Genomic DNA, 13,058 nt, shown 5'->3' on the forward strand with positions numbered 1-13,058 from the left:
CAGATTAGAGGTGTTTGCATTAGCAGTTTGCATCAATTTCACTAAGTTTGTGCAATCAAACCAGTAAGGCCTTCTTTGTGCAGGCAGGCCTTTTTGGAGAAGGTGATTGGATTTGATTTCCAGCTTCAGATTCTGTAGCTGTGGTAGTGCTGTATAATAAAGATACTTTTCAGTATGTTTTTCAGGTTCCAGAAAAGGGTATCCTCAGAAGGCTGGTGGTGAATCTTATTTCCTGAGGGTGGTGTAATGGTCATTTCCCATAAGTATGATGTCAGCTTTCAATTTGTTGCTGTAGGTGAGGGTACGATTTGTCATCCTTGTCTTTGGTACATCATTGATCTTTGGCACAGCCTTTGGGAAAGCTGATGTTTTATAGTCTTTGCTAAATTGTGCCACAATTGTCGTATACAATTTTTTGTGTACTCTGCAGGACATGCCACAAAATGCAGGGCAGCTGGCAGCAATGAGCTGTTTGTTACTGGAAGCTTTAACAAAGGCCACTGGTTGTAAAGTCTGGAATTTCCTTTGTATACACTTGGAGAGGTCAGGGCTGAAGTCGCCTGGTGGTGTTAGCAGTAATGGAGACTTCTCCCGCTTTGATAAATATGTTTGCAATAAAAAGACAGTTTTGCACCTGCATGGGCTAATCTTGTACCTTTAGGCACGGTTTGTTAAAATATTGTGTTTCAAGAGAATAAATATTGATAAAACAGTTATTTGTCCCTTTTAATAAGGAAACAATCTTGAAGGTTGCTTGTGATGCAGCTTGTTATAGATTTTGGGAGTTAATAGCTTCAGTAGTTAAACTCTTGCCTCTTTTGCATCTGGGGTTTTTTTGTGTGTGTTTTTTTTTTTTTTCCACAGGTACTTCTTTTCTGACTTTCAGTAGCAGAGAGAAAATAAAGACCTTGAAGAAAGACACCTGCAGCCCCTTGCTCGGCAGTAACAATGCTGCAGCGATGACATTATAGCGAGCCTTTCCTGTGTGGCCTCCATGGGTCCCACTCAACTCAGCACACAGGATCATGGGAAGAGGGTGGCAAGTGTATTTGAGATGGAGGAGGAAGGGCTTTCGCTCTTCCCTGGCTCAGAGAACCCCCCTGAGCCTGCAGGTATGGAAAAATCCTTACTAAATCCGTGCAAGCTAAAGGCTTTCCATTCTTTCAGCTGCAAGCAGAATTGATAGCTGGCAAAATTTTAGGGCAAGTTCTGCTGTGCTTGAGGCTCCCAGGGAGAGTGTCTAAGAATAGAATCAGTTATTGATAGTTGAAGATGACTGGGTTTATCCAGGTGCTAAATGTGTTGAATATTTTGCCTATTTGACCTTCTAGAGGCTAAGTCTGTGGCAGTAAAATTGATTTATTTTTATTAGCCTTATCAAAAGCTGCTGAACAATAAAGCTTTACTACTAGGCAACAATCCAGCAAGGGTTAGCGATGCAAAGAAGTGATAGGTTCTTGCAGCTCCATATAATGGAAAGACAGTAGAAATTTCTTGTACGCATTTCTTTTTCTGGGATGTGTATATCCACAATAATGAAGCATATTGTGCCACGATATTTTGAAGCTACATGGCATAAAAGACAGGTAGCAGAATCAAACTTAAAGCAACCTGCCACATATAACTGAGGTTAGAAGAGTATCAAGAAATAGAATTGAGATTTTGCAGTTACAGTTGTTGCTGACAGACACAATCCTCCACTTCCAAACTGTAAGAAGATATAGTGTAACATCTCTGGACAGGTAATAGGAAAAAAACTAAAACACAAGTGAGGTGTCTGGCATAGTATTAGCAACTTAATGAAAATATGACCAATAAATGTATTTTTTGAACAGCGAGGCAATGAGCAATCCCTGATATAAAAAGGAGAGGTGATCTGAACATTGAACTAGGGCTTATCAGTGGAGTAGAGGCAAAGAGGGTAATTGAATGGTGGAGAGATATTACTCAATAAACAGATTTGAGGACAGGAAAATAAAACAATTGATAAATGCCTTACAGAAATGCAAGAAAAAAAAATTAAGTAGGAGACCTACCAAAGAAGGGGGACCCTGATGAGAGCTAAAGGTGTGCAGATGGCATTCACTCTTGATATGTCTCAAATTATTTCTCTTATCTTTGACTACAGAAAATGAGCTACATGACTGAAATGGTTAGTCTTCAAAAATGGAAATTAATTTGCATAGATCAAAGAATAAGCCTATCTGTCTCAATAAAACAGTCATAGGAATGGTAATCAGACCTTATGTAATTTTTTAAAGACAGCTAAGAAATCCACAAGATGGGCAGATCCATCTTGTGGAAATTATTGAATTTACTCTGCTGTCCCTCAGAACCATAGGGACATCATTTGAGGCTTCTGCAAAGTTATTATAACAGTTAATATATATACAATGGCAGACTAGGTAATTTGAAATAACTGTAGGCATTGCATAATTTCTTCTTGGTAATAGATTATGTGAAGAGAAATATAGCAGAACAAGATGGGGGAATATCAGAAACTTAACCTTTCTGATGACATTTGCCTGCTGTCCCATCTGCAATGAGAAGTGCAGGCCAAAATGAGTGACCTCCAGACCTCTGTAAAGTCAATGAGATTGAAAATCAACACCAAGACACTTAAGACTGTGAAAACCAATATGTAGTGAAGAACACTAATAATAATTTCTGAGACTGACCTAAAACTGTTTGCCATTTCAGGAGCTTGAGCAGAATAGTAAGCATAACCGAGAGTACAGATAGCATTATTAAAACCCTGTGTACAAAAATGAGACATGCTGTTGTAACCCTGAAGCTGATCAGGAAATGCAGCAGCCTTGTTCTGCAAACCAATCCCTATGAATTAACTCCGGTGTAAAGGCTTTCCAGGCATATCTAAACATAATCTGGATACTTATGAAGACATACTGTTTGTAATCTTTATGAACAACTGCTATAGAAGAATCTATAATATCTGACATACAGAAAAATACTTGCACTGTGAGCTGTGCAGAAGGACATGTGAGATGTCTACATGGCTACAATTAAATGGAATAAAAAGAGAGATGGCTAATAGGGAGGGAATGCACAAATAACATTGGCAAGCATTTGGCCGGAATGCTTAAGGTCAGATGCATTGGAGTAGACCGAAGATGTTTCAGAATGCACATCCAGTGACAAGATTAAGATCTGTCAGAATGATATAGGAAGAACTGGGATCTTCTGCACAAGACCATCTGAAAAGTGAGGCAGTAGTGAAGGCTCTGTGCTTCAGATGGAATAACAAGGTTTAGCAAATGAACTGTCAGTGTGAGAGTGCTTCAGTTTTAGGAGTGGGGCACACTCTTCTTGAAGAAGAAATGGTGGTGTCAGAGTTCCAGAGATCCACAGAGCTTGTGCAGTGTGCTGCTTGCATGCTTATTGCCCCTAACTTCACAAAGTTGCTGTTTTGTTATTTTGACGATTTCCTCAAGTGTTACAGGGATTGCCTACTCTGTCTGCTTTTTGTAGGGTCACAGTTTCAGCACTCGTTTTCTGTCACTATTTGACTGCTGAACCATTTTTCCTTATCCTTGTGCATATGGCAGAGAAAATAGAAGAGAATCAGAGTTGAATTCTGAAGAAAATTACTTTCTGCACAGTCTTGGATTTTAGCTCAACTTTTTTTGCAGCTATTTCTCACATTGGTAACTTAACTATCACTCCTGCTGATGGAAAGTGCAGAAGAACATCTGGCCTGAGTGTGTTTTAGCTCTTTGACCCTGTTTTGGAGGGGAACAAGCACGAAGCTATATCTGCTTGTATAGTTGTGGTGTAACTGTTTGGATTATGTCAGTAGTTGGTTTGCAGAAGATATGCTTGCCCAGAAGGGGAGCCTGTGAAATGGAATACTTGATCTTTTCATCCATGTGTTTGGCAGATAGTGGGTTTGAGTGAAGATGTAAGGAATGGGGCGGTCAGCTGCAAACACCATGCTTCCCTCATATGTGTGGGTTGTTCTTTTTTTTTTCCCCGCCCCGGCCCCCCCCTTCCCTTTCCTTGGTACTGTTCATTTCGGTAGAAAATCCTCCTCTGAAGCGGAAGAAGGGCCCAGCCCCTAAGATGCTGGGAAATGAAGTGTGCAGCGTGTGTGGGGACAAGGCCTCGGGCTTCCACTACAACGTGCTGAGCTGTGAAGGCTGCAAGGGCTTCTTCCGCCGCAGTGTCATCAAGGGCGCACAGTACGTCTGCAAGAACGGTGGCAAGTGTGAGATGGACATGTACATGCGTCGCAAGTGTCAGGAGTGCCGGCTGCGCAAGTGCCAGGAGGCGGGCATGCGGGAGCAGTGTGAGTGCAGAAATGGTGCTGGTGGGAGCACCGTGGCGCTGGGACTGGAGGTGTGTGGGGCGGGTGGGGGGACGATGGGCGCAAGGAAGAGGGGGGTCAGTGCGAGTGCTTGGGGGTCACACGTGAGCCACGCAGGCTGCCTGCGGAATGTGTGTGGGAAGTCACTGAGAGCTTAGCAGGGGTCACGTGAGGAGAGGTGAGGCTGTTAGTGTGCACCGGTGTGCTGAGGGCCCCAGCCCTGCTGTATTCCTTGAACATGCTGTTTTGTAAGGTCTCGTGGGATGAGACATCAGAGGAAAGACTCTCAACTAAGACTTACATGTTATCCGTAAACTCAGGCTTCAATCTGTCTTGTGATCGAGACTGCAAGGTTGTTCACCGTGCTCCTTGAACAGGCACTTTCCTTTGCCTCATACAGTGAGCTTGTGACAGAGGTCAAGGGTAGTACCACAGTCCTGCAGCTGTGTTTGTACAGACCCGATCTCACTGCTCCCTTTAGTGAACTCTGGTATTTTTCTTACACAAGCCTTAAGGCTGCTTTTTCTGAATATTCAACAATGTTCCTGCTCACATATGAGGAACAGCCTTACTCTGCCAACGCATCTAGGTTTCTTCCCTTTGCTGGACAAAACTGACTGAATGGGTGCTCGGTTAATGTTAAATCTGTGTGAAGTCTCCTTTCCTGACATCCAGCACCCACAACAGTGAGGAACAGAAGGTATTTTGGAAACATCTCCACTGAGCTGCCCGAAGAAAACATGCTGTTCAGTTTTTTCAACATGAAACACGGCACACCTAATATATGTAATCGGTATCTTTGTCATGCTAGTTCGTATCAGCATTACCTGTGCTGTCTTTGCCCCATTTCTCCCTGCTCCTGAGAGCTACAAAACAGATGTATTTGAAAAGCTATGTAGCAAGGCTACTGGTCCACATTGCTACTCTCCTGTTGCAGGTAAATACTAGAGAGCCTCAATGCGTTTCTGCATCTACTCATTGTCTTAAGTTGAATCCCCACTGCAAATTTGCCTTGTTAATCTTGAAAGAAATTGAGACCTTTTTCCTCCAGCTGTTTCACTTGGAAGGTCGTTCCAGAACTTCCCTCTACTAATTGTTGGAAACATTCTTCTAATTCCCAGACTGAAGTTATTTATAGCCAGTTTGTTGTTCTTAAACCACTGTGAACCATGAGGTTAAATAAATAATTCCTTCATGGCAAACTGACTAACTTAGATTGCTTTGAATTTAGCATAGTATAGAAGCTTGCCCATAGGCAGTTTTCAGGATTTGGTAGCATCTGGTAACTTGTTACATTGCTATGAATTCTTTGTGCCTCTGTGTTCCAAGATGAGGGACTGAAATTGCTTGGATCAATTACTTCTCTCCTTAAACTAACACTGTGACTAGCATTCTCTAGTCTTACAGATACCCCTTAATTTAGTAATTATATTGAGCGTCTTTGCTGTTAGAATTGTAATTTTTTGTGTGTGTGCACCTGAGCATGCATCCCCCCTGTTGGAAGTCAGGGATAAAGGTTACCCTCAGCTTCAAAGTGCTGTGCTCTTTGTCTTTCCCTCAAGTCCTGTGGACTGTCCATTTCAGAATGCTTTCACAGTAGTTTTCCATTTCTTGTCGTCTTGTTTAATGTGATTCTTTTGAAAAGTGCAAGTATGTACTTGCTCAGCTTTGGAGCTGCCTTCCCGTGCAGCAGCCATGTTTCCTTGTTACCTGTGCATAAAACATGGCCAAAGAAGCTTTCAGCACTCTTCAAATCTTGTTTGCGAAGTCAAGGTTTACTTTTTTGATCTTTGTTCCTGAAGATATTGTTTCTTTTCCAATCAGTCATTTTCTGCTTTTCGTTTATTCATCACTAACTGATAAGGTGATTCTTTTGAAGATAATCCTTGAATCCAGGTACGTGTGGTGGTTTCCTTTTTTTGGATGCAGCTTGCAGATAGTTTTGGCAGCTTTGACTTCAAAAAAACAACAAACCTCCTCTACGTTGAAATCAGTGAATTCTTCAGTTAACATAGTTACAGGCTGTTAACAGGTTTTTGTCTGTAAATTAACTGATGAGCAGTTGGTCCAGTCATATTTTTCACAACACAGACCTTTGAGTTGTTTTATTCCTTACAACAGTACATCTAAATGGCATATCCTGTGTCTTTGTGACTGAAGAAGACGTCTAGCCCTACTCCTGAAGGTCTTGCAGTCCTCTGTACATTTTGTGCAAAGCTTTTCTTTTGTTATTCACCTTGTGGTATGTTAGTACTCTACAGTCTGTTGCAGATGGGCTGTGTAGAGAATTGTTCTTTCACTCTTGAACGCCATCCAGTACTGACTCTGACCTCTCAAGAGGAAGATGAAATGACACAAGCTGTTAATTTAGCAACATCAGAAAAAGATACAACAGATATAAAACACAATGGACATGCCATGGCATGTGAAGAGAGCACCTGTTGGAATGTTATAACGTGACATTTTGGGAAATTGCTCAATGGGGAAAGTTGCTGTTGTCTTTCTGAGATCTGCAGTGCATCATGAAGGGAGCATCTGTCCTTTTTGAACAATTTGTATGTCGGTGTGATTAAAAGAAAGGCAATGGAACAACTTTAGTGGGGAAAAGAGGAAGAAACAAACGATAAGTATCACTGTGTGTGTTGGTGTACACTCTGATATACTACATACAGGCAGCTGTGATCTCTGCCTCTCCATCCACAGCATGTTGCTCTGTGTTTAGTTGTGGTTTCCAGTGTGCTCCTGTGCCGTGATTGATCTCTGGCTATTCCTGCTTTAGATGTTTTGTCTGAAGAACAGATCCGACTGAAAAAACTGAAGAAGCAGGAAGATGATCAGGCTCGGACAGTCGTGGTGCGTCCAAACCCTCTAAATCCACCAAGCCCTTCCCACGAACTGACGCCTGAACAGTTGAGCATGATAGAAAAGCTTGTGGCCGCTCAGCAGCAGTGCAACCAGCGCTCATTCACAGACAGGCTCAAAGTGACGGTAAAAACTCTACCAGTGTACCCCCCCCAAAAAAAAAAGTGAAGTTTGGGGAGCTGGGGTTGCGGGTAAATTATTTGGGAGAGCAAGAGATACTTTAGGCATTACATCTGTGGCTCGAAGTTGTGTAAAGAATAGCAAAAGATGATGTTCCAATGTGTCTCATTTTCTTTCTCTGTTCACTTCATCTTCTCATCTTTCTGCCCTGGCTCCATCTTTCACTTATAAATGCTGTCTTGTCTCATTCCCACAGCCATGGCCCCAAGTTCCTGACCCTAATAACCGTGAAGCAAGGCAGCAGCGTTTCGCTCACTTTACAGAACTTGCAATTATCTCTGTGCAAGAGATTGTGGACTTTGCCAAGCAACTACCTGGCTTCCTGGAGCTCACCAGGGAAGACCAGATCGCTTTATTGAAGACATCTACCATAGAGGTGAGAGTTTTGTTCCACCACAACATGTAGTAGCAGAGATGAAAGAATTTGGAGTACCCACCCAGAGAATGGGTTTTGGGATGGCAGGCTGAAGGACCTTAGCTATGGGACCATTACTGCAGTGCCAGGCTGTACTGGAAAAGCACCATGGAGAAGAATGAGACAAGAGCCTTGGTAGTGGCAAGCGGGTATTTCCGCCTTCCCAGAAGCAGGCACTGCAATGGATGCAGCAGAATTTACCTTGGAACTTTTAAGCACTCTGAGAGAAACTGCTTGGCGAGTGTTTGTTTGTTTGTTTGTTTGGAGTTTTTGGGGTGTGTGGTATGTGTGCGTTTTGTTTGGTTTTGTGTTTTCAGAGATGCTCTAACACTCAGCAAATTATCAATGTTGTAATGTTCTTTCCTGTTTTCAAATCAAGTATATCTATTTCTGGTTTCAGGTGATGTTGTTGGAGACATCTCGGCGCTACAATCCAGAGATTGAGAGCATCACCTTTCTTAAGGACCTGAGCTATAATCGGGATGACTTCGCCAAAGCAGGTGGTGCATTAGACAGGTGTTTCTTCCTTCCCTGTGTCCTTTTCATCTTTTTCCTTTTTAATATGGACTGCTAGACATAGTATGTGGGGCCTTAAAGCTGAAATCAGCTGAGAAGTTTAGAACAGAACCAGACTGGACCAGACCGATAGCCCTAGAACTTTTTTTTTTCCCTTTTAACACGTGATACTAGCTCAGTTCATTTTTGGTTTTTTTAGGTATGAACTTGCTTTGGAAAATTTGAACTCTTACAGCATGAAAATCTTGCTGTAAGAGTGCACTTAGGGCTACTAGCTGGCATCAACTTCCTTGCTGGTATCAGATCACAACAAATCAAACCCCAGTCTTCTCTCCTTTGCAAGTATATCTTGCTGATCTAGATGCATGCTCTGAGTGATGGCATTAGTGTGATTACATTGCATTTGATATGAAGTCTATACTGTGCACTGAAGATCACCGCAGAGTGCTTTAGAAGTGTTATCAGCTCAGTATATGATGGTCTGTGGTGATGTGATTTCTGAAGTCTCTTTTTCCAGGAGCAATGAGTAGCTGTAATTTCAGATGAAGTAACAGGAAGTATGTAGCTTCGTCAGTTCTGAAAATAAGACTTTGGCTGCCCTTCATGTGATTTTTTTTTTTTTCTTCTTTTTTTTTTTTTAATTCCTTGGGTAGCTAGGTAGCTATTTAACCATTTATACTTGAGGTGGCTTTTATATATAACTTTTCCCTTTGCTCTTCCTGATAGCCTTTTATTAGGAAGGCAAAAAGCAGGTAGCCAGAAGGATTCCGTCCATCTTGTTCATCCTTCTCTGATGCAGTTGTACTGCAGGAAATTAGAGACTTTTGCTGTTTTGGGGGAAAGGCCTAGAGTTTTCGGCATGATCATTTGACACATAGCACAAAGAGACCTGATGTGACAGTGCTGTGGGGCATTTAAGGCTCTAAGAAAACCCAGAAATAGCAACACTTTACACTTGGAGTCCAGCTCCTCAGCCACTATTGTTGGTGCTCACCAGCAGTGGCAGGATGTAAAGAGAGGTTTCAGTCACACTTAAAACATAATGTAAGGGGTTTTCCCTGCCTGTCCTTCCCACTCTCTGGTGTACTGCGGTGGGTTTCTGGCAGCTTATTCTGTGAGAGGGAGGGAGAGAGAGAGGAGACCATTGTCACTGCCTCACCTTGTTCTCTTCTGTTCATTGCAGGTCTGCAGTTTGAGTTCATTAACCCCATCTTTGAGTTCTCAAAGGGAATGAATGAGCTACAGCTCAATGATGCTGAATATGCACTTTTAATCGCCATCAACATTTTCTCTGCAGGTAAACAGCCGCGGAGATCTGAAGAGCTGCAGCAGTGAGTCAGAGGGCAAAGAAAGTAGAATTAAAGAAGGTCACAAGCTGAAAATGAGTAATAGAGGGTGTATAGGGTCTAGTAACAAAGGGAGTGTATTACTACTTCTGCTTGGGGTATTCATTATATTCTGAATTTCCTAGTGCTGCCTCCAGAGCAAATCAGATTCCCTACTGCTGGAAAAGTATATAGAAAAAGTAGCCAATATTTACTTTCCTCATTTAGCAATTGCTATTTTCCCATCCCCTTCATGTACTTGGCACTTCTCTGGTGTGATGTGGGTCACGCAGCACGTGTGACATCTAGTGGTCAAGTGAAGATCCTCTGGAGGTGACACTGGTATGGCTCTGGGCCAGGACAGAGCTTTGCAAAGAAACCTCTACTCTCTACTTCTGTTTCTGTCTTGTGACCTGAAAGTTTTGTTGTGTTGTTTTGTTTTGTTTTTTCTTTGTTCCTGTTTTCTAACTGGCTCAACTGCTGGAGAGACTTTCCCATTCCCTCCTGAATGGGCAGCTTCCTATCTTCACTGGGACAGGAATGTGAGACCAAACACATTAGGTAGTGCTGTTTGGTCTCTCTAACCTTCCACCTCTGTATGAGTCTGATCAGACTCCCCATGTGCAGTAGACATGACTGAGAAAGAGCAGTTACAGAAAACTGATGTAGCTGCTGCAGTCACGGGTGACTCCCAGCTGTGCTGCGTGAATGCTAGATGAGATTTTGGGGAGAGACCATACTGAGGAACTGGGGCGAGGCAGGGATGCCAAGTCCAGTGAAGCTGCCTGTGGTAATCTGCTCACTTCTAACCTGCTTTCTGGCAGACCGACCGAATGTGCAGGACCAGTCCCTGGTGGAAAGGCTGCAGCACACCTATGTGGAAGCTCTTCATTCTTACATTTGCATCAACAGACCAAATGTAAGTGCCTGACCAGAACATCCCCAACAATGATGTAAACTGATTTTCTGTTTGTGCAGGCACAGTTCCTGCAACGTTGTCTGTAACAGGTCTCTTGCTGCCTGTACTGTCATGCTCTTCCCTTCTGTGGCTGTTTGGCAGCAATTGTAAATGTGAGATTTGTGAGCTGTCACAGCCTGCTCTCCTATATCATGTTCCATAGTTTAGCCAGCATGGAAAGCCTGGAGTCTTGGACATAGTTTAGTATTTGTGTTCTTCCATGCTCCTGGAGAATGCTGGCTTTGAGAGAAATCAGGATTGTGGTTACAATGCATCATCTAGTGTGGTAAGTTGGGTGTTTTTTTAAAAAAAAAACCCAAAGTTTTAGTGCAAATTTACTAACAGCTGTCTGTTTGTCTGACCCTGCAGGACCGCCTGATGTTTCCACGGATGTTAATGAAGCTGGTCAGTCTTCGGACACTAAGTAGTGTCCACTCTGAACAGGTGTTTGCCCTTCGGCTGCAGGACAAGAAACTCCCTCCCCTGCTCTCAGAAATCTGGGATGTGCATGAGTGACCGCATGTTCCCAGGGCACTGACATGCTGACATAATGCCATCTCCCAGCCTTCGCTAATGAGAAGCCAGCCTCCCCTCTCCAAAGCACTGAACTCTGGGCCAGGCAGTGCAGGGAGTGATGAGCCTGGGGTTTCAACATTGTCATGAGATGATGCAGAAGGCAGCTAGAGTAGATCTGATGGGGGGTTTGTTTCGATGTAGTGCCCATACCCCAAAGGAATAACGTGAAACATCGGAAAAGAGTAGAAATTAAGACCTTCCCCCCCATCCCTCCCTCTTTATTCAGTCTTTCTTTTCTCTAAGCATGTCCTGAGGGTTTTCCCATTGATCCTCTCCTCTCTTGTTGATCATGAAAATGAATTTGCAGGAACTTGCCAAACCCTCTCTATTGAGAGTAACCCAGCTCAAAAGGCTTCTGCAGGGTCCCCAGTGTACCTGGATCTGAGGAGCTCAGGGAAGTCAATGTGGATGTTCTGGGGATTTCACTGGGTTTCCTATAAATAAAATCTCTTATATGTGCTGCCCTTTACAACAATTCCAAGAGAAGTAACTGGTATTTCTTCATTATGAGACTTCATCTCTAGAGCTGCCCTTTCATTCTGGCCCTCCTTTGGAGAAGGGATTCCTCTAATGTGTAGTGCCCTTTGTCTAACAGGGAGGTCCCCTGGGTAGGGAACATTTGTACATCAGAAAGAGGTCAGGCATAAATTAGTGGATTTTTAAATGTAATACATCACAGTTTTATCTCATGGTGGTTCTCAGCCAGTTCACTTTGATATGCTAGCAGCTGGAAAACCATAGTTCAAAATGAATCAGGGCATAGATTTTATCCTTAGGGGTGGAATAGAAAGATAGGTGGGAAGGACTGGTACCTAGGCTAGGTAGGTGTGGTGGAAGGATCTCAAAAACATCCAAGAATTTGGAGCATGTGGCATGTGTTCCAAGGTGGGTGTGAAGATGTATTGGCCAAGGAGAGGACACACTGCACTTAATGGAATATGTGGGCATTGCATAAGCTTTGGGCTGCACAACTCTCAGATCATGGGCTGCAGGAATACTGAGTGTAACCAGATCCACTTGCGTCTTCTTCCTTTTGCCAAAGTCTTTCCAAGGTACTTGCTCAAGGTTTTTGTGATGGTCATGGAGGTCCCTCCTGTATGAGGAAAGCCTTTGGCTTTAGAAGGACACTTGGGTCTTGTATCCTTTCTTCACTTTGGGCACTGTGAGATCCACACTGGATTTATGCCCCAAGTTCTTAAGTATCCACATCCGTAAGTATTCTAGGGTTTACAGCAATATTTTGTCTGACAGAATATACTGTTGTAAAACATGTTCCTTATTTTCCAAGAAACAACATCTTACGGCTGATCTTGGAGATGTAACCTTAAGGATCCTGGTAGCTTGGTCTCATGAGTCTTCTCTGTCGTAGGGGTCTATGTTTGCTTGCCCGGTGAGCATCCCAAGAGCCTAGGTTCACATGGCTCTTTTTTTTTTTTTTTTTTTTTTTCTTTTTTGGCTGTGTATCTGAGCGCTATGCCCGTGGTGAGGGTATTGTGTCCATTTTGCACTTGAGGTTGGTCCCCTGCCACTGGCCTTCACTCTGCACCTTTGTAAAGCACTTGTAACAATCTGTAAAATAATCAGTTGTTTTTTATAACTCATTGCAATTGCAAAAATTCTTGTTTAAATCTGTATTTTTAACTAATCTGTTTGAGAAATGTTAATGTTTATATAAAAGAATAAAGCCTAATACAGGATTTTGATGTTCTCTGTGCTGTCATTAGACTGGAGGAGGGTATAATAAGTCCTTGATGTAACAAGCTCAAAGCTGATATGAAAGTGACTATATAGGTTGGGGAGAAGCAAGAAGTGGTGAAAAAGAAATAGCAGTGCAACCACAGGCAGTTTCTTTGGGTCTAGTATGAGGTCTTTAGCTTGGTATGCACCTTGCTCTGTGCCAGA

At 42.8% G+C, this 13,058-nt stretch overlaps 1 protein-coding gene across 2 annotated transcripts in view; it reads left to right on the forward strand.

Annotated features, from left to right (window-relative positions):
* Nucleotides 1–12,847, forward strand: part of NR1H3 (nuclear receptor subfamily 1 group H member 3) — a 30,336-nt gene extending 17,489 nt beyond the window's left edge. For both annotated transcript variants that reach the window (XM_065637102.1, XM_065637103.1), the window contains exons 2-9: nucleotides 865–1,112; nucleotides 4,040–4,306; nucleotides 7,104–7,312; nucleotides 7,563–7,742; nucleotides 8,182–8,281; nucleotides 9,481–9,594; nucleotides 10,447–10,541; nucleotides 10,950–12,847. In XM_065637102.1, the coding sequence (XP_065493174.1) occupies nucleotides 995–1,112; nucleotides 4,040–4,306; nucleotides 7,104–7,312; nucleotides 7,563–7,742; nucleotides 8,182–8,281; nucleotides 9,481–9,594; nucleotides 10,447–10,541; nucleotides 10,950–11,096 (1,230 nt within the window). In that variant the 5' untranslated portion in view covers nucleotides 865–994 and the 3' untranslated portion in view covers nucleotides 11,097–12,847. The remainder of the gene's footprint in view (nucleotides 1–864; nucleotides 1,113–4,039; nucleotides 4,307–7,103; nucleotides 7,313–7,562; nucleotides 7,743–8,181; nucleotides 8,282–9,480; nucleotides 9,595–10,446; nucleotides 10,542–10,949) is intronic.
* Nucleotides 12,848–13,058: the final 211 nt, after the last annotated feature.

This window comes from Caloenas nicobarica, chromosome 5, assembly GCF_036013445.1.
Source record: "Caloenas nicobarica isolate bCalNic1 chromosome 5, bCalNic1.hap1, whole genome shotgun sequence".
Classification (NCBI taxonomy): Eukaryota; Metazoa; Chordata; class Aves; order Columbiformes; family Columbidae; genus Caloenas; species Caloenas nicobarica.